A 23,597-nucleotide genomic window follows, 5' to 3' on the forward strand; every position below is an offset into this window, starting at 1 on the left:
CAGCTCCTCCTAGACTGGCTCCAGCCCGCCTTTCCAGGGTAATTACACATTACTTCCCATCACGAACTCCATGTTTCAGCTAAACCCACTCACTGTTCCTGTGCACAACAGGCCATCCTTTGCACAGGCTATTTGAGTCCCTGACTGCTCCTCACTTCCACTTATTAGAAACCCAAACTCCTTTCAAGGCTCAGTTCCAGTCACCTCCTTCCCATCCCAACCACTTAGAAATGACTTCATATTTATTTGGAATTTCTGTTGTGTCTATATGCTGTTTCTCCCCCTCTACCTTTACCTCTACTTCAGAATGTTATCTCCTTATGAGCAGAGACTGTTTTGTCTTTGTTTTTGTAGCTCCAGCAACCAGCATAGTGCCTGAAACATAGTAGGTATATAATAAACCCTTGTTGAATTCAATTGAATAGTTTGATTTTTATTGTAATTAATGATTTATGAACCAGTTGGAATGGGGAATCATAAGCTATAGTCTCATGTCCAGAATGCAAATGATTTAACAATATTTTTTAAATAATTTGAAATGGAGAAAATGACAATCTTAATTAGTGACAAGTATGAATTTTTATGATATGAAAGAAATACAAAATGTTATACACATGCTGCTTTGTGTGTACACCATGAGATACCTAGGGCACTGAAATAATATCAGTCTAAAGCAGCTCAGGAAGCAGCTAAAGCCTACAGGAAGGTAGTGTGTCACTGTATCAATTATCCAGCAAAGGAGTATAATATCTTCATTGTCCACCAGGTGTCACCCTTCTTCAGCCCCCAGTCTGGCAGTTTCTCTGATGCATGTGTGGCATAGCTTCCCAAAAGGCTGCAGTATTCCCATTAGTTGATTCTAGGACACAAGCAAGGTGAAGAATCCTTTCCTTATAAGAACTTCTGAGGTCCTGTGGCTCTCCAGAGATGAAATACCCACTAGCAAAAAATATTCAACAACCTGTTTGTAATTTTATTATGCTGTTAATTCATACTATAAAGAAAGGGCTTTTAAGGTGCTATAAACATCAAGACAGTTCCATCCAGAGTTGTCATTAATGAGCTTTATAATTGACCTTAGCCCCAAAGGTCAAGAAGTCTGAGTATATGATTTCATTTTCTCCTTTAAGAATTAAGGTACTGAATCTGGTATAAAATGATAGCTAATTACATAGATTTAAATAATTTTAAACTTTAAAAAATTAGTCTAGGATGTGGACCCAATGACATTGGTGAATGACAGCTGTTAGTTGTAGGCATTCAGATGGGGCAACCTGGGAAGTCATCTTCCAGAAGGTAATGACAGCCACAGCATCTTCCGGGTTCAGGACTGGTCTATTAGCAGCAGATTCTTCCTCCACCATTAGAGGATAAAAGCATAAAGAATGGAGAGTTTTTGAGGAAGGGAGGTTGGAGAGCTGAGGAATCTGAAAGTGAAATGACTCTCCCCACCATAGCTAATAGGTAAAGTGGTGCCAAAATGACAGGAAGAGAACACGCACGAATTAAATGCCTACTATATTTCAGGCACTGTACTAAGTGCTTTACAAATATGACCTTATTTAATCCTTACAATAACCCTGAAAGGTAAGGGCTGTTATTATTCTCATTTTACATTTGAGGAAACTGAGACAAACAAAGGTTAAGCGACTTGCCCAAGTTATACAGCTGGTGTCTGAGACTAGATTCAAACTGGGGTTTTCCTAACTCCTTTCCTAGAACTCTCTCCACTTCCAAGAACAAAAGAAGACACAGCAAGAAACAATTATTTGAAATCCTAAGAAGTTGCCCAAGACCAGAAACGTTGAGTCTTTCCTTATCTGACTGTCTCTTGGTCGATCTTAAGGTTTTTCCGACTTTCTTTGTGTTATTCAGGAGCTCTGCAAACCAGCTTCCTACGGATGCCTGGTTCTCTACAGAGTTAAGTGACCACAGACCACTCTGAGCCTTGGTTTTTTCATCTCTCAGGACTTTAACACTTGAGGAGGCCCTTTCTGTCAAATTATAATACAAAATATATTCACTCATCACTGTGAGGGGAAAACCCCAAATCTGCAGGCACCCTGAGTCATGACCAATATACAGCTGGCACATTTTTGCAAGCAATAGCCCAAAATCCCCATTTTCAGGGTACAATTGCCTAACAACTCTGTAATGGCAGGGAACAGGTCAGATCTTGTTTTAACTTTGATCAGAGAGAGAGACTCTGGGCAAATCTGTGACGGTTTTCAGATCTCAAAAGTCAAAATGTCCCAAGAAATATAAAGTGACTGGTGAGTGTATATGTCCTCTAGTAAGTAGGACAGGTCCTCATAGGTCACCTAATTACACTTTTTCCCTGCTTGAAACATTAACTTTTTCCCTATCAATCAACAGTTACTAAGTGCCTACTATTAACCAGGTGTTGTGTTAAGTTTCCAAGACATTCCTGACAAGGGATAACACGGCCTCTGATCTCTCATGTCTATGGGGAATCATGGTCATGCATGGACAAATGAGGTACCATAATATGAACTCTTTTTCCCCCAGTGACCCTCCATTTAAAATACATTTTTAGGACACAGAATGGAAAAGGAAGTGTTAAAAAATATCAAAAGATTCAATAAAAGGAGAATGGTCCTGTCTAGCTGAAAGGCCCATGAGCTGGGAACCAGAGGCCTGGGATTCTACACCTAACCAGGTGTGTGACCCTGGAGAAGTCACTTCACTTGCTGGTCTCTTCCCCTTGGTCTGTAACATGAGGGCATTGAACTAGATAGCATCCCTGATCCTTTGGCTTGAGGGTTCTACAAGTCTGGGGTTTCTTTGCAGTGGACCTGTTTGGTACCTTCCACTTGTTGTATCGTGTTTGTCCTTCATTTTCAAAGAGGGCCATGACACCAAGATGATGGCATGATTTGCAGTGGACTTGGATTTGAGTGAGGAAGGGTTGTGCAAGGTCACCAGCATCACTTTCTCCTCCAGAGCCATCCAGGTCCATTCTGATATTCATCAGAATGACTAGAGATGGCCCAGGATGCAATGGGACACCTTGACCATTTTGGGCTAAGGTCTTATCAGATTTTCACTTTGAGTGAGATACACCTATTCATTTCACTTACAGAAATCCACAGAGACCCTCTCATTTTTTGCTTTTTAGCCAGACCTTTCTCTTTTGTGAGCTTCTCCCACTTGTCCAGGTTGGCTGGCTGGCGCCACACCATCAGAAATCTCCTTGTTGGAAGGGACCCCAGAGGCTAACTGGGCCAGTGCCTACCTAAGCAGGAATTCCTGATGGGGAGGTCATTCAGCCTGACCCCCACTCATCCTCCCATAGCTTACACCCTGCTGAACTTTCTGCTCTTACCCCTCTATGGACAAAAACAAGAGTCTGAGGCCAGAAAAAGCAACATGGCGGCCGCACAAGGTTATTGAAAAAATCCTGGATGATTGTTCAGGAACTCTGTGACCTAGGCCCCAGGCCACCAGCGAGGCATGGATCTCTGTGAGGGTTGTTTAATTTGCCTGGCCTGTTTCATATTCAATATAGGGATGAAAATTCCTCTCACCCTGAGAGGCTGCAGTACCCACCCCACAGGATCATTAGGAATACAACAGTCTCAGCCTATGCCCCACTACTTGGGATCTGGCCATAACCTGGGCTTGCTACTGGGCTGGAGAAAAATGTCTCCATAGGAGGAAGGAGGTACATAGGAGGCTGCCTTTAATGGGGGAGAGAACCACCCCCAAGGATGGGTCCCCATTTCGTGTCTGCTGCCTCCACTGTAATAGAAGACTATGCTTGAATAAACTAAGCCTGGCTTTAATATGTGACTCATCCTCTCCTGGAAAGCTTGGAGGATGAAAGGGGATTGGTTGATGAGGAAGGATGGGACAACAGCCCCCACCCAGCCCCATGGAGGGGAGGCGAGTGGAGCCTTGGAATGGTTTATTCAAGAGTTTCCCCCTACCCCTGCCTCTGAAACAGTCTGTCTTCTCAGAGAACCTAGTACATGTGTACAGGGTGGGGTCCTGAAGGCAGCAGCAGACTCCCTCCACAAGTTGGCTCAGAAGCCTACTTTGGTTGGTGGTGGGGAGAAGGGTGAATCCTGGGGGGCAGCTGGTCCCGCTCCTGCCAAGGCTGGGAGAGGCCCGTGGTGTCCTCCTCCGAAGCCTTTGCCCAGGGCTCTGTCCTGGGAGCAGCTACCCCCAAAGCGTCCAGGCTTCGTTGGCAGGAGTCCTGTCCCGGGGACAAGCTCTGGCTCCTTCTTAGCGGGCTGGAGAAGACCAAGGGGCAGCCCTCTGTACAATAAAGGGCACTGCTCTGAGATGCCTCCACAGCCATCTCGAGCAACCTCACGACACAGTCGGAAAACAGATGTTTGAGCCAGAAGCGGCCCTTCTGGAAGGCGATGCGCAGGCTGACTGGGCCGAGCGGCACCTTGACGCTCACGCTGAACAGGCAGTCCCCCTGGGCGCTGTCCCGCAGCAGGTAGGTGCCCACGGGCTCCGTCTCCAGCCGGGCGTGGGCCTCGCCCACCGACAGAGGCCCCCAGTAGAAGTCAGTGGCTTGCAGAATGCGGAGAGAGCGCTCTACCACACCCCATTCGTGGTTCCGAAAGGCCCGATAGTGAGTGGGCGGGTTGGATCGAGATGGAGATGGGATGAAGGAAGGCGCGGGCTGCCGCTGTGGGGCAGGGGGAGAGGGTCTCTCGGGTCCTCGAAGATCTGCTCCACTGGCCCCCCCTCCGGACGTCTCCCACATGGCCCATGAGTCCAACAATGACGCATCCTTAGCTTCCTTAAGTCAGACCTGGGGAAGACATGAAGGAGAGACTCGGCTCAGGAGGGACACCCAACGTGTGCCAGGCTCCCAGGGGCGGGAGGGGGCACGGACTGAGGCAAGCACACAGAAACAGCCCCCAAAGCGGAAACTCGAGGGATCCATGAGTAATGGAACTGCTACTTAACGAAATACCCATGTCCACCAAACTGAGGTCCAAATGACTTTCATCCCCTTCAATGATGCTGATGCCAGACACAACAAGGGAAGGCGAAGTGTATTGTAATGATGCCAGCTTTATGGGGTGATTCATAAAATGACTCTGGAAGCAGCAAAAGCTAAGAAATACAGTCAGCCATGGAAACATCACCAGAAGACTCAAAGAGCTGCCCAGTTGAGTTACTCCATAACGAGCTGGATCAATGAGGACCTCGGTGTGAACCTTCCCTCCGCTGATGCAGATCGCAGTCATCTGTCTTTTTATTCTGTTCCCTTCTCTTCCCTGTCCTCCCAAAAGCCTGTATTCATGAAGGGAGTCTTCCTCTGTCATGGGGGGTGGTTGGTGTTCACCTCTTTTATGCCCCTTGCCTAAAGAGCTCTACCAAGTTTATTCTAAAAGAAGTGGCCAGTCTCTTCCTTCCACAGTCACCCCTTATATTTTACTTACGGGGACACATGGACGAGTGCAGCTGTTAAGGGGCTTCCCCTTCTCCTCAGTCACCCATACTCAATGAGACCATAGACTTGTCTGTCACCAGAAAGTTGAACCCAGTACGTGAGATTCCTGAAGGATGGGATTGACCAGGTTTTTGTCTTTCTTTGTATCTCCAGCATGCCTGACACAAAATGAATGCTTAATGAATGCTTATTGACTGACTCACTGACCACCACTCCCATCCCACAAACTCACGATGGCCTTCTCCTAAGGCATGGAAGGGTTCCAATGTTTCTTGGTGGAGGGTGTGGCCACCCTGAGGAAATTAATCATGGATCCTTGGAGCCATGAAGTACCGAGCTCGTGAAAAACAGCCCATCAAAATTTCAAGTGAAGAAGGCTCTGCTCCCCCCATAATATTCTCATGTGCAATACACAGATGACCCAGTGATGAAGCCACACTAATTAGAGCTACTTATATACCAGGCTGAATTAGTGAAAAATCAGCAAAAATACAGTATTTTTAATAGCATACAGAATCAAGTGCCCTACCAGGGTAAACTGGCTACAAATACTGCCCACCCGTTTTTATTCCTCAGTAGTTCAGGATGAGATTGTACCCAGGACCTCATTCGCTGCCGCCACCACAGTCTTCAATTACATGTCAAGCTAATGCACAAAGCCCTTCTAACAAAATCACCGGCTCAGGAGCCTCAAAGCGGCACTCACAGTGACTGACAGCCTCTGGAATTTAATGGTGAATTGGAGGGGAAAGCTTCCAACAAATTGTTTTTAAAGCAATGTATATATTCCCCAGAAAGACACAAAAACCTAGGTTTCCCTAGGCGCTACATTAGTGAAACCCACCAAGGCTGGCGTTAGGGAAAAAAAAAAAAAACCAAACCACTTCTAATTAAAATAAAATAAAATCAAGGCAGCGAATAGGTAGGCATTTCTATTTCTTAGTAGCTCCCCCATCCCCACCGTTATACAATTATACTTCTTGAAAACAATTTGGTTTTCTTTGCTCATTTGACAAATGAAAGCTATAAATTCTTTCAGATGCCAGGTCTAGGACCCTTCTAGTCTGGGTCCAGTGACCCAGGAGAACCGAAGCATGCTATCTGAAAACAATTATGTCCGTGTGATATTAACAGGAATGGCTCTGACAGTCATACAGCCTGTCCCTTTCCCCACTCTCTAACACTATGTCATAACTCTTCCTGTGGGGTCATTCTAAGTATGCCTTTCCTTCGGAAGTTCCATTGGCCTCTGGGCCAAAAAAAGCTCCCTTTGATATTGACTCAAGAAAAATCCCACCAATAGACAAAATTTATAAACATTTACATATTTTAATTATGGCAATGACTTTTTGCCATCTCTATAAGTTGGGCTACTTCAGTAATTCGGGGGTACTCTGAAGTAAGAGTTTTCCCCATGACTCAAAATAATTTTATCAGTCACTGAATGACAAAGAGGTTCATGGCCAACAAAACATGGCCATAATATGGCGGCACTTCGCCAGTTTTTGCCTAGGCCCTTTGCGCTCAGGCATGAAGTCCTTTTGGACCAGGAATTACCATGGAGTCACCTTTTCTAATTTCAGAGGAAGAAAGTGGTAACATAAAGGAGAGAAAACAGAGGCCCTTCATTGGGGGGATTTTTCTCCAGCTGTTGTCAAGAAAGATGTGACATGGATTCTCTTACTCTGGAGCAAAGAAACTGGTTTGTTCCTTTGGAACACACTTGTTAGTTCATTGGACAATGGATGTTCATGTGCTAACAGACAGATGGTCCAAGAGCTACTCTGTTACTCCCAAGATGCCCAGAAAGGTGCCTAGGTTCTCATTATAGGGTGTGGGAGGCCATGGAAGAGAAAGAGATAGACAGGAGACAGCTGGGTGACCTTGGCTGTAGTGTAGGCTGTTGTCCCAGCTTTATCTTGAGGTCAGTCCTCGGAATTCTTAGCTTTCTCATTTTCAAAATGAGATGGCTGAAGTGGAAGACCCTTAAGGCTCCACTGTGAAATTCAATGGCTTAAAAGTACTATTGCCCCATTTTACAGGTGGAGAAACCAAGGAAAGTGTTTGGTTCATTGTGACTTGTACACAAGCCATAAAATGAATTGATAGCACTAAATTGATTTACTTTAGCCTAGGTCTGAAGCTTTTAAACCCAGCTTTGTGCCACAGACCCTGGTAAACCTAGTAAAGCCCAGGGATTACTCAAAATCATAATCTCAAATAACCGAAGAAAATGCTAAATCTCAGTGAGAGGTTAGTGAAAATAAGGAAGTTCATGGACCCACTGAAATCTCTTCCCAGTCCACAGCAGATAGACCAGCAGCCCATGGGGATCAAACACCCTTGCCCTGGATAACCTTCTATGGCATGGAGTGCTCTGGTGTTCAGTCTTCCCTAGGCAAGATTTCACTTATAAGGGAAAACTAACCCCCCACTCTTCCAAATGCAGTGTGCTCACATTCTTGGACTGTGTCATTCTGTTCTCCGTCTCTTCCAACACATGAAATGAGCTGGAATTTTGAGAAAAAAACCCACCTGACATCACAGATTCCTGAGGAGAGGCTGTGACCGATCCACAGATCAGCCTCTGCTCAAGCAAAGACATATGATTGTTCTCCTCCCTTTCCCATCCCTCCCACCCACATTTCCCCACCAGCAGGCCCAGGCAGCTGCCCATCTCCCCTTTTTCCCCATTCTTATCTTTTCATTTCCTCCCAATCTCTCTTGGAAGTCATTCCTAGTCAGCCCTCAAAATCAGAATGATAGGTCCAACCCAATGTAGGGTTGTTTTGGAACTTGGGTGGTTGGTAGAGCTATTGCCTGGTTTACCCTCTCTTCCAACACCTCCCCCACCCTGGCTTTTGGTGTTGTTCTGCCCTCTGATTCTGTCTTTGAGTTCATTTCAGTGTTCTTTTGGTGACAATGGGGAGTTGATAGCACATGCTCACATTCTGATGCCTCCTTGGAACATGGGCATGATGACCCTGGGCTCTTGAAGACTGTGCCAATGGACAACAATCTCTAGGAAGTCTTATCAAGCTGAGACAATTTTCTGGATTGTCCAGTGATGAACAGTAGACCTGATACCAGAGCCCCAGCCTAGCCAGATTTGGACAGGCTCATCACCAGGGTGTAAATGTTTCTTCAGAAACAAATCGTAAAGATCATATATCTGGGGCTCATGAACTTTAAAAAAAAATATTTTGATGACCATATTTCAATATAATTGGTTTTCTTTTTGCATTTTACTTTATACATTTAAAACCATTATTCTGAGAAGGGGTCCATGAGCTTCACCAGCCTGCCCAAGGGATCCATGACCCCCCCAAAAGCCTAAGAACCCATGATCTACCTTGTTATAGAGGGAGCGCAATCTGTATCAGCTAAAGGAATATCCAGGTGAGTGAGATGATAGACCACTGAAGCAAGGAAGTGGGTGCTGAGGGAAGGCCATAGCAGATCAACACTGCATGGAGGTGAAGAAGTGGAGAAGTAGGGTGGGGAAGCCAAGGCCAGCCCCAGGCTTCCCAAGCCATCTCGATTCAAACACACTAAGACCTTACCAAGGTCCAGTAGAACACCTCCGGAGCGAGACACTTATGGGCGGACTTGTCGCCTGCACCCTGTGGGGGCCTTTGGGACCTGCCTGCCCTCCCCTCCCCATTCTTACTCTTCTAGAGCACACCAGAAGCAGCATCCCACTGATGTTCATAGTGGGAATCAGGAAGACCTCAATGGGAAGTCCACACGTTGTTAGTCTGTGGGGAGAAGCAGCCTTGGTTCTAGGTCCCTGCAGCAAACCTGGACTACTTTACCTACCACAGTTGTCTATAAAACAGGCATTCTCCTCTCCCTTTCTCTTCCTGCTCTCCCAAATGCCACCCTACCCCCCAGTAACTTACTGAGTAGGTCAGTTTTATATGTGTAAGATTTAGTTCAGAAACTCTTAAACTTCAAGGGGTTCAGGAGCTGTCTGGGCTCTGTGAACTTGGATGGGAAAAGAAACCACATCTTTATTTTCATTAACCCCTACCTGGGATACAGTATTTCCTTCAATTATTCAGAACCATCATTGTTAGAAGGGGTCTCTGGGCTTCATCAGACCGCTTGAGGGGTCTCTGCCACTAGGAAGGGGAAGAAGCCCTGCTTTGGTTCAAGGACAGGACTTTCTAGTGGAAACCACTGGCCATGAAAAAAGAATTCTAAACAAACTGTGGTAGTGCTAGCTTATAATCAAGATTCACTTTTAACTTCCACATTTGCCAATGAAGCTTCCCAAAGGTTACAGGCGGACCCGAGGCCAGAGACATTTGGTAACTTTAGCAAAAGCTATGACTCTTCCCATCCACTTTGGGGATGTCTTGGATCCCTTTTTCACCTGCTAATCAGGATTTGGTTATTGAAAATGTCTATGCAAAAATTACAAAAAAAACACTGGAAAAGGAAATAAGGGAATGCCCTCTTTTGTGAATTTTAAAGTCATTTCTTCTACCTGCTACTGGCAACAGCTCTTTGCCAAGTATGGATCCAGCTGAAATGGTGTGTGAGCATTTCTCCGCTCAGAAGTGGATGTTCTCTAGCTGTCTTCAAGGATAATGAATACCTACTGTCCACAGGGACAAATTTAGGTGGACTGGGCCAATGACTGGTGTATCTGAACCAAGAGCATCAGGGCCTTTGAGACTGGCTCTCCCCAAGGGGCACTTCGGCACTGCTAGGACCTATGCTGACTTTTTCAATAACCTCATAGTACTTTACACTATGGTAATATTAATAATAATAATATATTAATAATAATAGCATTGATAGAATACTTGAAGGTATTATATTGTATTTATGTTATAAATATAATATGATATGTTATAAATATAATATAACATTATTATATTATGTTATGTTATGTTATATGTTACCTCAACCATCTTGTGAGATAGGTGCTATTACTATCATTCCACAAGAGCAGATAGGAAACTGTGGCAAACAGCAGTTAAGTGACTTGCCAGGGTAACCTTGCCAGGGTAAATGTCTGAGATTAGATCTGAATTCAGGTCCTCCTGACTCTAGGCCCAGCTCCCCTTCTACTGCACCCCTTTGCAGCCTCTGAAAGAAAGGCTGCTGACAATTTAGAATTTTCTAGTTCATATGAGATGTTAATTACTCTTATCAAAGAGAAGCGTAGAAATGTGTTTAAGACTTTATAGAGACACTGATATAATATAATATAAACCCATTTCTCTATAGATGTTTACAATAGAATGCTGCTGATGGGGTGGGACACCCAGTTCTTAGATACCAAGTTTCTTACATTTGTCTTTCTGAGTCATAAAGGGCTTATTAGAACAATTTTTGAAAAGTGGCATCTTCCTGGCATTGGAATGGAGCTATGCACCTGGCTCAGGATGTGTCTAGCTTCCTAATCTCAATAATCAAAATGCCTTTCAGTGTAGGGTAATACACTTGCCACTTACTCAGTGAACTCGGATGATTCGGGTGTGGTGGCTATCCTAAAAGCTACTCGGCTCAGGTCTCCCTCCCTCTAGCTTGGTGTAGTGAGTACAGTCAGACTTGGAGTTGGGAAGACTTGGATTCAAATCCTGCCTTGGACATTGATGAGCTGTGACCCTGGAGAAGTCTTTGTGAGCCTCTATTTCCACAGGTGTAAAATGAGGGAGTAGGACCAGGTGATTTCTAAGGTTTGAGTCTTGAAATGCTGGGAGTTCTGTGGGTTCAGCACTTGACCAACACTATCTACCCTCCGATTCTCAGAGATAAGCTCACGCCGGACCTGGACTGAGCCGGTAGAAGAGAAGTCTGCCCAGAAGTACCGAGGCAAGGGGCAGAGATGCTCAGAGGGTTAATTAAGAGCCCTTTTCTGGGCCTCATTCATTTGGCATCATGGAGCAGAATCATTGCCTATTATCACTGACGACATGGAATCCTGCCTGCTGAGATGATTAGCAGGTTTTTAACACACCCATACATACATACACATACACACACACATGATGGCACACATACTAGGAATACAACCCGTTCCAAGCTCTGGGGGCTGCTGAGTGTGAAACAACCAGGGGAGACCTGTGTTTAATGTGGAGAGGAGCTGGACCCCACCTGGTCTAACAGCATCATGCTTGCCTCTCAATCTGTCTCTCTCTTAACCAGACTGGAAGCAGTCACCACCCAGGGAGTGCTTCTTGCTCTAGACTCCTAATCAATTGTGTGCCGAAGACCACAAGGACTATGTAAACATTTGGTGAACCAGGGGACAGGGAAAGGAACCATAGCCCCCAAGCTCATACAAAAGTCAGAACAGGCTGAGAACAAGGTGCAGCTCCAACACTGCCCAGTTTGGTACCAGCCCCAAGCTGACAGCCACACACAGAACACCTGGAATGTTCAGGGCCTGAGCACTGGGCCAATCAACTCTTAAAGCCTAGGGCTTAGGATAATATTATTTCCCCAAGCAACTCAGGACAAAACACCACTGAAAACTCCCTGAAAAGCCTAGGCACTTTGTGTAAGAGCAGCAGAGTTAATGGTGCCAATGACTGAACAGTCTTATGGGGGTGTAGAATCTGTGGCCTCAAGGCCACAAGTGGCCCTCTAGGTCCTCAAGTGTGGTCTTATTCAGTCAAAGGGCTTCGCTTGAGGACCTAAAGGGTCACATATGGCCTCAAGGCCTCAGATTCCCCACCGCCCAGAATACTATATGAAACTCCATGACTAGTAGATCTGGAAATGTGTCTTCCTTTTCGTGGGAGAAGGGAGAAACTAAGAGGATATATGAAAGGATGACAAAAAGCTGAGGCGAGTACCTGAGGATCCAGTGAAATTGATGCAGAAAGTGGGGGTGCCCTGAATCAGAGGACTCTCGAAAGAGACACAAGGAACGCAGAAACATGATGATTACAGATAACATCTCACATTTATGTAGGTCCTTTACAAACAGCTTTATCCATAGCAATTCTATATGGCAGGAGGGTCAACTATCATGTATGCCCCTTGTTTAATAGATGGGGAAACTCAGGTTGAGAACTGAGACAATTTGCCCAGCATTGTGGAGCTTACCAGTGTCAGAGCTGGGATTTGAACTCAGGTCTCTTAACTCCAAATCAACAACTCTGTCTACGCACTAAGCTCCTAATCATTAGACAAACTTAACATAAACGATTATCTTAGAAAACATTATGAAATTTGATCAAATGAAATCAGTCTGCAGAATTGGTAATAAAGAATGTTCTCAATGAGCTGGCATTACACAAAACTGGCATGGGGAAAACCATGGCTGCTCCACCTCAGATGCCCAGCAGACCACCTGCTGCCAACCAGTCTGCCCAATCACCCCATCCACAAAATCATGAATTTTCAAACTCCTGCCTTCTTACGTATCACATCTGTTCCTCTGGACTCCATTTTCTCCCCCAGATGTTTAATATTTTAGATTCTACCTGTGGTCTCAATGGCTCCCCTTCCAGGATTTCAAATAAATCACCAGCTCCTCTGATGGTGAAATGATGAGAGGAAAGGGGAGGAGAGATGTCAACCTTATGCAGAGAGAGAACTCATGGACATTCTGGGTTCTTGACTTCAGTAAAACTCTGGCTTAATGTTCCAGAGTCATAGGATAAAGAGTGGGGGGAGATCTCAAGCCATCTGGTCCACAGGTGAAGAAACTAAGGCAAGGGGGTGGAAATACTTAGAACCCTAGATATAGGGCTGGGACCTCAGAAGGGAGATCCCTCATTTCACAGACAAGGTTTAGAAGAGACTCATCCAAAGAAACATGGGGAGTAAGTGCCAGAGCCAGCATTCAAACCAAAGTCCTCTGGCTTCAGGGCCCTGCCCCAAATACAAAGGATGATAATGATAATTAATAATAATAGTGATGATAGAATTGACTCTGGTTAATAAGTGTCATGGCCAGGATTTGAACCCAGGATTTCTGACTCCAAGTCCAGTGCTCTTTCAGTTATATTTTAGTTTAGTAAGGCTTTGGATGATCCTTTGGATTTGGATGATAATTTGGATGATCACGGTATAAACTCAAGTGCCACTTGGAACCGCAGATAGTACAATACATGCATCAACGTCCTGATAATGGTGACGGTCTTCTTAATATGCATTTCACCCAAGTGATTTGGTTCTCAATTTCTTATGCATGAAAGGGGAGAGTTTGACATTCTCTGGAATCTGAAACCCTCTGTACAGCCACTGGAGAGGAAACCCTGGGGAAGTACCAGCTTTCTTTCCCACCCCCTCTGCTAATGTGTGCCTCAACCCTAGAGTATGGGGAAGCCCAGCCACGGCTGGCGAGAGAGGGAGGCAGGGGCAAGCTACAGAAACCTGCTCGCTTTTGCTTTCATGCTACTACCACTAAAAACAAAACTGTCAGACAGGGATAATGGTGATGTGAGCAGGTTGAGAAACGAAGTGGCCTCCGAACAATGAGATAATCTTAGAACTGGAAACAACCTCAGAACTCCTCTGGTCCAACCATATCATAAGATGGGGAGAGAAATTCCCTCTTCCAATATGATTGTAAGCCCTAGTGAGACTTCTTCTTCTCCATCCAGACCCACAAAGGACCCACCACAAACAGGCCCAGTGCAGTCAACTCCAGAATAAAGTCGTGATTCTCCAGAAAAGTGATACGGTAAAAATGAAAGGCTCCCATGATCCTTGACCAGAGTCACCAGAAGCCATAGATCCCAGGATCCTAGGATTTCCTGGAAAAGACCTTGGAGAGCATCCAGCCCCATCTCCACAGTTAAGAACAAGTCCCTGACATTCCCAGGCATCCAGGAGATGGGTGTTTGTATCCACCTTGGAGTATCGTGTGATTCCCAAACACATCAACAGAAAAGGAAGTTTTAAGCCTGCTCCACAGCCCTACAAGCAGCTAGAACTCCCCAGTCCAACAGACCCTTCTCCTTGGCTTTTCATCACATGTTGCCTTTGTCTGAAAGCCCAGAAATGCCTCGCAGCATCTCACCAGGCATTAATGGGAAAGAGGAAGATGAGCAGACGTGTTTGATGTTGAATCTGTCCTAACAATAGCTGGCATGTATAGACAGCTTTAAGGTTGCTAAGTGCTTTTGACAAGTGTTATCTCATTGGATTCTCAGAACAACTGTAAGAGGTAGGTGCTGTTATCATCCCCATTTTACAAATGAGGAAACGAGGCCAGCAGTGGTTAGGTGACTTGCCCAGGGTTAGCCAACTAGTAAGTATCTGAGACTGGATTTGAACTCAGGGTTTCCTGACTGCCAGTGCTCTATGGGTCCTAGAAGTGGGGGAATCACTTCTGACTCTCCCTGTAGATACCAATGTACCACCACTATTTTGTCCTATGCTTTTCTGTCTCCCCCAATGTGCCTAGGACAGTGGTAGGAACAGACCAATAATTCAGTAAATACATACTTCTTAAACTGAGCTTGAGAGGCAGTGTGTCCTAGTGGGGTGAAGATAGCCTCCCAGCTAGTCTCTGACACACACTGGCATTATTACTGTGTCCATCTTATAGAGTAGGAAGTCAGATTTAGAGAGGTCAGTGATTTGTCTAAGCACAAGTCAGCCTTTCAAGCTGGGCCTCAGATCCAGGTCTCCTGACTCCTGTCCCAGCATCCTCTTCTCATTACATAGAACCACAAGCTTCTGTTCTTAATATGAAGCCTCAAGCAAGTCCCCCACCCCTCCCCCAGTCTGACTTCTCTTTAATCCCGGTAAATCCTCAGAAGACTGTGCATACATCAAGTACTCAGCAGCATTTTTATGCAATGACTTACATGTGAAATATTACATAATGCCAAAAGAATGCAGGAAGCACCTACTGTGTGCATGAAGCATCTGTCTGGGCCGGGGGGTGATACAAAGTGGTGACAAGACCTCATGGACCCTTCCATCTAATAAGGCTGAAAAGACACCAGTCCAGAAGCTATGATGAGTCCATTAAAGAAGGCCAAGGGGAAAGAATGTTACATAGGGAACATCTTGACCTGTCTGCACACTCATTCTCCCTACCTGTTGCCAAATAAGTTTTGTATATGATTATAATAATAGCTGGCATTCATACAGAGTCTTAAGGTTTGCCAAGTCCTTTATAATCATCTCATTTGGTCCTCACATTATACCCATTTTACAGAATCTGAGGCAGACAGGTGAAATAACTTGCCAGGGGTCAAATGATTAATAAAGGTCTGAGGTCAGATTTGAGCTCCAGGGCCAGCACTGTACACACCACCCAGCTACACAGTCTTCGCTGTGTGAACAGAAACCATTAAAACCCAAACAAATAAAAATATAGCCTTAGAAACGGGTAAATCAAGGTTATGTCGTTTCAGCTACTCTCTACTAGGCAGCCTTCAGGGCCTACAGGCAAGTAACCAAGACCATGGAAATTTTGCCGTGACTTCAGATTGTCTCCTCCTAAGAGAAAAAGGCCAGAGGCAATCCCCCCTCCCTCAGAAGAGGGACCACAAGCCCAAGTCTCCTCTCCAGCTATCATGCTGCTTCTCCCCTCCCAAGCAGAGACGGTCCCAGAGGACATCCTCCCAATGTGAATTACCTTCAGGCAAAGCCTCCACCGATGAAAGCCTAGTTTCAGACCTGGCTGGCCTTTCCTTCCTGAGGAGCTTGAGTATCCTCCATCTCCATCCTATCAGACTTCATTCCTGCAGGTTAAAGACAAGAGAAGAGATTCATTCAGGTGTAGAAAATGATTTCTGAAAGCCCTTTCCAATTAGAAATTCCAAGGCTCAAGATGAATTCATTGATCCATAGCACACCAGCCAGAGGATGCTGTCTGTCTCTTTTGGAGAGAAGATTAATCTGTTAAGACCCTGGCCTCAGCTCCTTTCTGCATCTCCCCAAGGGCCTGGAATGGGGCAGCCCAAGGAGGACTTGTTACTAGGACAGCCTCACACCCATACAAATACCCTTCCTTTGCCAAGGGGGCAAGGGAGGAAAGGAAGTGTAGGCAAAGCCCTTCTGACTTTAGTCTCTGGTCCCCGGGGAAGGAGAGTGATTTCGAAATGAGCTGCCTGAGACTTAGAAAGAGATGGTGCTCCTTCCACTTAGCGAGATCAGTTGGTGCACGAGCCATTCTGACTTGGGGATCGGCGGCTGCCAATGCCCCTAGCATTGCCCTACCTTGCCCAGAGCCACAGACCTCCCATCCTGGACTGAGAAGAGGGTATTTGGATGTGAGCACCTGCTTCCCTTACCCTGCTGAAGAAGAAGCAAGCAGGCCTCATCTGCTTCTGTTTGTATTGACTGGTATTTGCGTATGTGTCCGTGAGAGAGGAAGAAAGCGTAGCACCAGGGACGAGTGAAAGGGGGAGGTGAGAGAGAATGTGTGTTACCAAAATATCTTGAGACCAGTTCTTGGAAACATGCAGCCAGCCTGCTCAGCTCTATCAAGCACTCACTTCCTGTGAAGTACACGGAGACATTTTCATCTTTCCACCAAAAGAAAGGAAAATGCAAACAAATCAAGCCCTCTCGCCTGGGAACAGAGATCCCTGACTTTTTTCTTCCTGCTTTTGGCTCTAGGCATCTTAACAGGAGAGCAAAATTAATTAATGAACCTGTTGGAGAATAATTATTCAAGTCTCCCAAGGTGAGATGTATATCTACCTAGACACACATACATTTTATAATCTAAGACATAGTCTAGTGAGGTCTGTCTAATTGTCCTGTCTAAATTTCAAGTGCAAAAACTAGCTGACCTGAAAAAAGCTTGGGAAAAACACACCGACTAAATTAAAACAACAAGCACCTACTGTGTGCCAGGACAAGCCCAGAGTGGGCACACATGGGCAGACAGTCCCTGCCCTCCATTCAAACAACAGCCAATCCATCTTCATACAAGTATGGGTGTCTCCAGAAGTAGATAAACAGACACAGCTGTATGACCTTTGCCTTCAAGGCCTGTTAAAACCCTGCAATTTGGCATCTGGATAAGAAATCATTTGTAAGTATTTCTGAGCTCACATTTTAATGAGAACAAAGAGAAAAGTACCAGAGCAAATGGTGGGCATGGGATTTCTCAGACTGAGGGGCATGAGCTAGGTTGGCGGTCGATGGAGCGGCCATCATCATCCACAAAGCAATTCACCAGATACCTCTCTTCATCCAGAACGTTCCCTCATATGATAGCAAGTACCCTGAAAGTGATGCTCACAACTCATCCCTGCAGGAAGCTGCTGGCCCGGAGTCATTAAAGGCTATTTTGAAATGAGCACATTTGCCCTGGGTGGCAGGGCAAAGGTGTTTTGGCAAACCTTCTCAGGGCTCTCATGGCTAAGGTGCTTCAGAAACAGTTTGGAATTTCAGTGCTTGATGGGGCCTCAAGTCCTCTATCATCCCCTTCCCTCATTTAATAGATGAGGAAATTTGAGGCAAGAGAAATTCAACAAGTCACCCAAGGTCAGACCAAAGACCCACATCTTGACTTCCTCTCCCACACAATGCTCTTTCTAATACTCCTGTATCTGCAAAACACCCAATAAGATTTTCATCTATTTTCATTCCTCTCCATTTCTTTATGCATTATTTAAATAAAAACTCTACAATGTCAAGATTTCAAAATTAAATAGCCAATGAGATAATATTTGTAAATCTTTGTGCTATTTAATAATATTTCTGCTTACACAGTGATGCCTGCCTGGGCATCATAGCACCCCACCGCACCCCCCAGAAAAATCCTGGAAACCAAGTGGTTTATAATAGGAACTTGTCTGCTTCTGAAATCTAAGCTCTATCACTGCTACCTTTGGGAGAGGCAGTGTTGCCCAGTAGTTAGAGTTGGTCTGGCTCCTGGGATGATCTGGACTCAAGTCCCAGCCTCTGACCTATCCTGTTTGGGTGACCTTGGGCGAGTGGCTACTTCTCATTGTCCCAGGCCCCTCTCTAAAAAAAGGCTATGGTGCAAAGGAGGTGTCAATTTGCATCAGTGGAGAGAATTATATCACTGTCACTTCCTTATATCAATTAAATCACTAGTCTGATTAGAAGAAAACACAGCTCCCATCTCTGGGATTTCTATGTGTGAGATTATGGCACCGAGGGACTTTTATGTTACCAAAATTATCCATGAAAGAGTACTGAGAAATACCTACTTCTGGTGTCCCGCGGTCTGGGGATAGAGTCCAGTCAGTGAACTTGAGTGGGACAAAAATCCCATCTTTTATTCAATACAGGGTGTCTCAAAAGTCTTAGTGCATTCCATACTCTGAAAACTTGTATATTAAGTAATATTTAGTAATAATAAAGATTTACTAGCTGGAAAGTGCACTAAGACTTTTTTCTTGGTTCCCTATGTACTTTATTTTATGCATTTGAAAACATTACTCTGAGGAGTCCATAGTTTTCACCAGATTGCCAAGAGGGACCCTCACACACTCAGAAGGTGATGAACCTCTGCTAGGGTCCAGTCCTCTTATTTTAAAGATGAAGAGGAAATAGGCATTGGGATTGGCACTTGGTGCAAGTTACAGAGTAAAGCAGTGACAGACAGAGACAGAATCTAGGCACCCTCCCTCCCTGTCTAGTGCAAAGGTTTCTATTTGGGATTGAACCAGTTCACCAGGCATTCAGCCAGGCAGAGTCTCCAGCATGCTGAAGAAACCCTGGGCAATTGATTCTCAATTCAAGCTTAATTTTCTCAGATCTGAGCATTATCTTTCCACCTTCCTGGCACTGGATTTCTAGGCCAGTTCTGGACAAGGATTTCATGCTTACAAATTGAAAATAGCCATCGATGGCAGAAACAATCTAACTTGGGTTCCTGGCTTCCACGAGAGAATTGTCATCATGTGGCCCACCCCATATTCCCAGGACAGCAGCCTAAGCAGCTGTGATGGTGGTAGGGAGCAGACACAGGAAACTGTCTCATATCTTCACAGAGGCTTGAAGGAAATCATTAAGGGCAGACTCAATGCACAGCCAAAGCAAAGAAAAACAGAGAATTCCTGCCCCCACAGGTCACCCTCCGGACTTGGAGGCACTTAGTAGAGGCTCACCTATGTTTCAGCATTTTCAGTTTTGAAACGATCAGGGCTCAGCTTTCTTGAAGTAATTGGCAGCCACAACTGTAAAAATGGCTTTAAAGGGGGTATTTTCTCTCGTTGCCTGCTTTGGACTTTTTCTTACTACAATCATAAATAAATTGACTTTTTCAAAGAAAAAAAATTCCTGTCTGGTACAACTTCAGAATACGAAAGTGCATTAGAAATGTTACTTATGTGACTTACAGAATGAAATTCAAAAAACAAAAACAAAAACAAAAAAAAACAAGTAAGGTCCCAAAATAAGGAGGGTTACCTTGTAAGAAGTGAGTTTCCTGTCACTGGAAGTGTTCAAGCAGAAGTTTCTGCAAAAGGGATCCATCCAGTGGCCAGGTGGTTGGGCCAGATGAATTCTAAGGGAACTGACAACCCCAGAATCCTAGACTTTCCTGAGAACCTGCAGTAATAGGCCCACCACATTAACTAGCTTAAATACCTTCCTTGTCTTTTGACTTTCTCATTTCCAGAATTCTGGAACTTAGCCCAGGGGAGCGCAGTGAAAGACGAGACTCTCGGACCTGGAGATGCCACACAACCCTCTACATCAGATAAACCCAAAGGAAAAGGAAAAGAGCTGAAGGAAGCAAGTCTGTGGATAGTGGAGGTGGTGGGTTTTCTTATGAGTAAGTGTTGAGCCATCAAGTCATGCTGAACTGACAAGGGAATGATTGGGGGTGGGAAGGGGGAGAGTGAAACAAACCCAAGTTTCTGACCCACTGCATCCTTTCAACAAAGCCCACAGCTCTTTCCAGAAGGCTAATGATGCTCAGCTCATTATCCCAGCCAAATTCTAACAGAGGAAATTCAAGATTTGTTTCACACTGAAGATATTGGCTAGCCTGCAAAGGATTCTGGGAAGCAGAATTTTAAACGATGGCCAGTCTATTTTCGTTATTATTGGGGGTACATCAGCTTGGATAAAACTTGCTTTCCCCAAACCAGTGAGAGCTGCCCCCTCTGACCCCAGGGTTATGAGGACAGTGAGTTAATTCAGATTGCATTTAGGAGACAAAGACGACTGTTCTTCCTGTGTGAAGGTCACTAGACCTAGGTTCTGGGTTCTGGAACTGAAGAGGACCGAGAGGGGCTTGAAAACAGAAAGCAGAGTGCCCCCCCCCCCAAAAGGGAAGCTACCACACAGTTTTTCCAAAGCCAGGGTAAAGTTTCTAGAGTCATGCGTCCAGGTGGAGAGTAGGGCAGCACGCTCAGCTGATTCTTTAAGAAGCCCCAATGTCCGAATGGCAGGAGATGGTGAGAAACCAGTCTCCCTTTTCACAAATGACAGAAGCACTCTCTTCTTTGTAGCAGGAACAGTTCAGGTTGAATGAGTTACAGGCACAGTGGTGAGCACAGGCTCTCCTTCTATCCAGTCTCAATCCCTTTGCCAGGATGCCCATCTGTCTGCCTGGCATATGTGCCCCTTAAAGACACACAATGACGTAGCCTCTGTCGACTTCCAAGGGAAGAGCCATTGGTTCTGGGGCGATCAGAAAAAGCCCCCCAAGAGTATGAACTATCCTTGTAGCCCCGACCTGGTCAGCTGGAGGGGCTTTAAGCAAGGAGTCTCAGGTGGTCAGTAGAATTTAGAACCAGAAGGGCCTTAGGGGGTCCTCTTCTTCAACTCCATTTTACTCATGAAGAGCACTCAGAGAAGGGAAACAACTTGACCACGGTCACACAGCTTGCAAGTCAGGCTAAGTCAGGAGAGAGCCCCATTCAGCCACCTCCAAGGACACTTCTCTTCCCCATTCCACCTTGCTGCTTTATGAATTTATGAACTGCTCTAAAATGCAAGCTAAGGGTGTGTGTGTGGGGGAACTATTTTATAGACTACTTTCAATTGCAGGGTTAAATCTCTACTGAAATATATTTTTAAAAGAATATTTAGCCATAATCGGTGTTATTTGCCAAATTAAAATGCCATGAGTTTTTTTTTCTACATGGAATAAAGGAAATGTGGAGGGGATAGATGATCCTTAGGGCCTTAGGACTCACCAAGTTGCTCTATGAACTAAACACTTTGAGGACCAGCATCCTAGAGACCTGGAAACTCCTGGCCAGCTGGCAGCCAGCGTCTTAGCTGGTGCTCGAACATCATCCTCAAAGGGAACATCCAAGTTTCCTCTCCCCACAGAATATAACTTCTTTCTTTTTCATTTCAAACTGTATCAGTTGCAGAAAGCAATGGTTTACTGTTACATGGCATTTTAAGTTTACAAAACATCATTTTCACAACCATCTCTTAAGGCTGGTAGTGGCTTCGAGTACTGTGGCACCATTTTAGAGAGGAGAAAACTGAGTCTGAGGGAGGTTTGTTAGGGCTGAGAAGTGGAGGCTCCGTGTCAAGCAAAGGCTGGACTCCTCCTTCCCGGTGGATCACACTGCCGTCCCCTCTCCCCCTTTCCCCGCCTCGCCACCCCACCCCGCATCTCCCACCAAACCCAAATGCTCACTACTCACGAGGACCAACATTCTCCTGGTTCTCCTCGCCTGTCCTGGAACCCTGAAGCTTGAGCAATCTCGATTGAAGATTGACTTGACTGAAATCCTCGCCCCTCAGCTGGTCCCCGGCAGGGTCGGAAGTCTGCAGTCTCGTCCCATGGGAGGAGAAGGCGGTTTGGAGTTTTGCTATAAGGTGTGTGTGAGTGTGTGTGTGTGTGTGTGTGTGTGTGTGTGTGTCCGTGTGTCTGTGTGTGTGTGTGTCCTAGGCCAGGGAGCTTGCGAACAGGTGAATCAAATCCAGATGTAGACTTTCTGGAGAGTGAATGGGGCTTGGAGGTTCAGTCCCTGCTTTGTCTGCCCGTCGTTCCCCGGACTACCGCCCAGCTACTTGACGGCTCCCCGCTCCCTGGCCCAGGTCAGCCGACTGGAGCCCCTGGGATCTTGACCCTACAAGGAGTCTGAGCCCCCAGGAACTTGAGAGTGGCTGGGAAGGCTTGCAGGGGGTCGGATGTAGAAAAATAAAGATGATGCCCCCGACGAGGATGAGACTGATTCACAGAACGGAAACCCCGAAGTCTGTGAGAGAAGGGGGGGGGGTGTGAAAGCGAGGACAAGGGGGGGAATAGGAAGGGGGAGAGGGGGTTTAAGGGGAGGGGGAGGGGGAGGACGCTTGACTGCGGGCGGCTCTTTTCTTTCCTCCGCAAACACCTGTTTTCATCTCCCCGCCTGGTCACCCCTCTCTCCATCCCCCTTCCCGCTGCCTCTCCCCCGCGGGTCAGTAGGTGAGCGCTTGCCCGTCTGCTGGGCATCACAGCTCCCGACAGGAGTAAGAACTGGACCTGGGTGACTGCCCGGGTCTAAGGACTGGCCTTCGCCAGTGCCCATAGCCACCTTCCCCACCCCTTTTCGAGCTCGCAGAGCATTCTGCAGCACCGACAGAAAGGCGGCGAAAAGCGCCGCGGTCTCCTCTAGCCGCTAGTCCCCCGGAGCCCTTCCAGTGTAGACAGCGATCCTCTCGGCGCCTCTCCCAATGGGCTACAGTGAGGACGGCCAGGCACCTGCTCTGATGAGGGTTCAGATGGTCAGACGGCCAAACCTTACTAGAAGCCCTCGATGCCAAGAGGCAGAGAGAGGGTAGACTGGGCATGAGGTACCTGAGCAAGGCATGGAGGCGGGTGAGAAAGGAAAATAGGACCTGAGACCTCGAGCAGGAGAGTCCCCCTTGACAGAGGAGGAAACTGAGGCCCGGAGAGGTTCAGCCACTTGCCCCAGCCACGCCGCAGCTCCTCGTGCGGAGCCCACCTCGCTCCCTGATCCCTAAGCTCACCTCCCTGGGTGTGGAGGGAGGAGGGTCCTTTAACGGGCTCTTTGTGCCTATTAGCTCTTCAGAGCCTCCCACCAACCCAGGACTGCGTTCGTTGTGTTTGCCCTTCGTTCTCCAAGAGGAGCTTGACATCAGGATGACAACATGGCTCGCAGTTGTCTTTGATTTGAATGGGGGAGGGCCGTGCAAGGTCACCAGCCTCACTTTCTCCTCCTGAGCCGTCGGGGTCCAGTGACCACATATTGATCAGGAAGGCTGGAGATGGCCCAGGATGCAAAGTGGGACCACCAGCCCTGGGAGGGAGAGGGTACGCTGCCCATCATCT

The 23,597-nt window shown here is 46.2% G+C and overlaps 1 protein-coding gene across 3 annotated transcripts; it reads right to left on the reverse strand.

Moving 5' to 3' along the window:
* Nucleotides 1-417: 417 nt before the first annotated feature.
* Nucleotides 418-22,483, reverse strand: LOC140496507 (suppressor of cytokine signaling 1-like). Of its 3 annotated transcripts, none has more exons than XM_072596320.1 (3): nt 21,967-22,483; nt 16,005-16,110; nt 418-4,792 (listed from the first exon to the last, which is right to left on the reverse strand). In XM_072596320.1, exon 3 carries the CDS (start codon nt 4,742-4,744, stop codon nt 4,055-4,057), a length of 690 nt encoding a protein of 229 aa, XP_072452421.1. In that variant the 5' UTR covers nt 4,745-4,792; nt 16,005-16,110; nt 21,967-22,483; the 3' UTR covers nt 418-4,054. The 3 variants fall into 3 exon arrangements, with proteins under 3 accessions (XP_072452421.1, XP_072452422.1, XP_072452423.1); XM_072596321.1 differs by lacking the exon at nt 21,967-22,483 and adding an exon at nt 16,663-16,937; XM_072596322.1 differs by lacking the exon at nt 21,967-22,483 and having other exon boundaries at nt 16,005-16,937.
* Between the last annotated feature and the right edge of the window lie 1,114 nt (nt 22,484-23,597).

Source organism: Notamacropus eugenii, chromosome 3, assembly GCF_028372415.1.
Source record: "Notamacropus eugenii isolate mMacEug1 chromosome 3, mMacEug1.pri_v2, whole genome shotgun sequence".
Lineage (NCBI taxonomy): Eukaryota > Metazoa > Chordata > Mammalia > Diprotodontia > Macropodidae > Notamacropus > Notamacropus eugenii.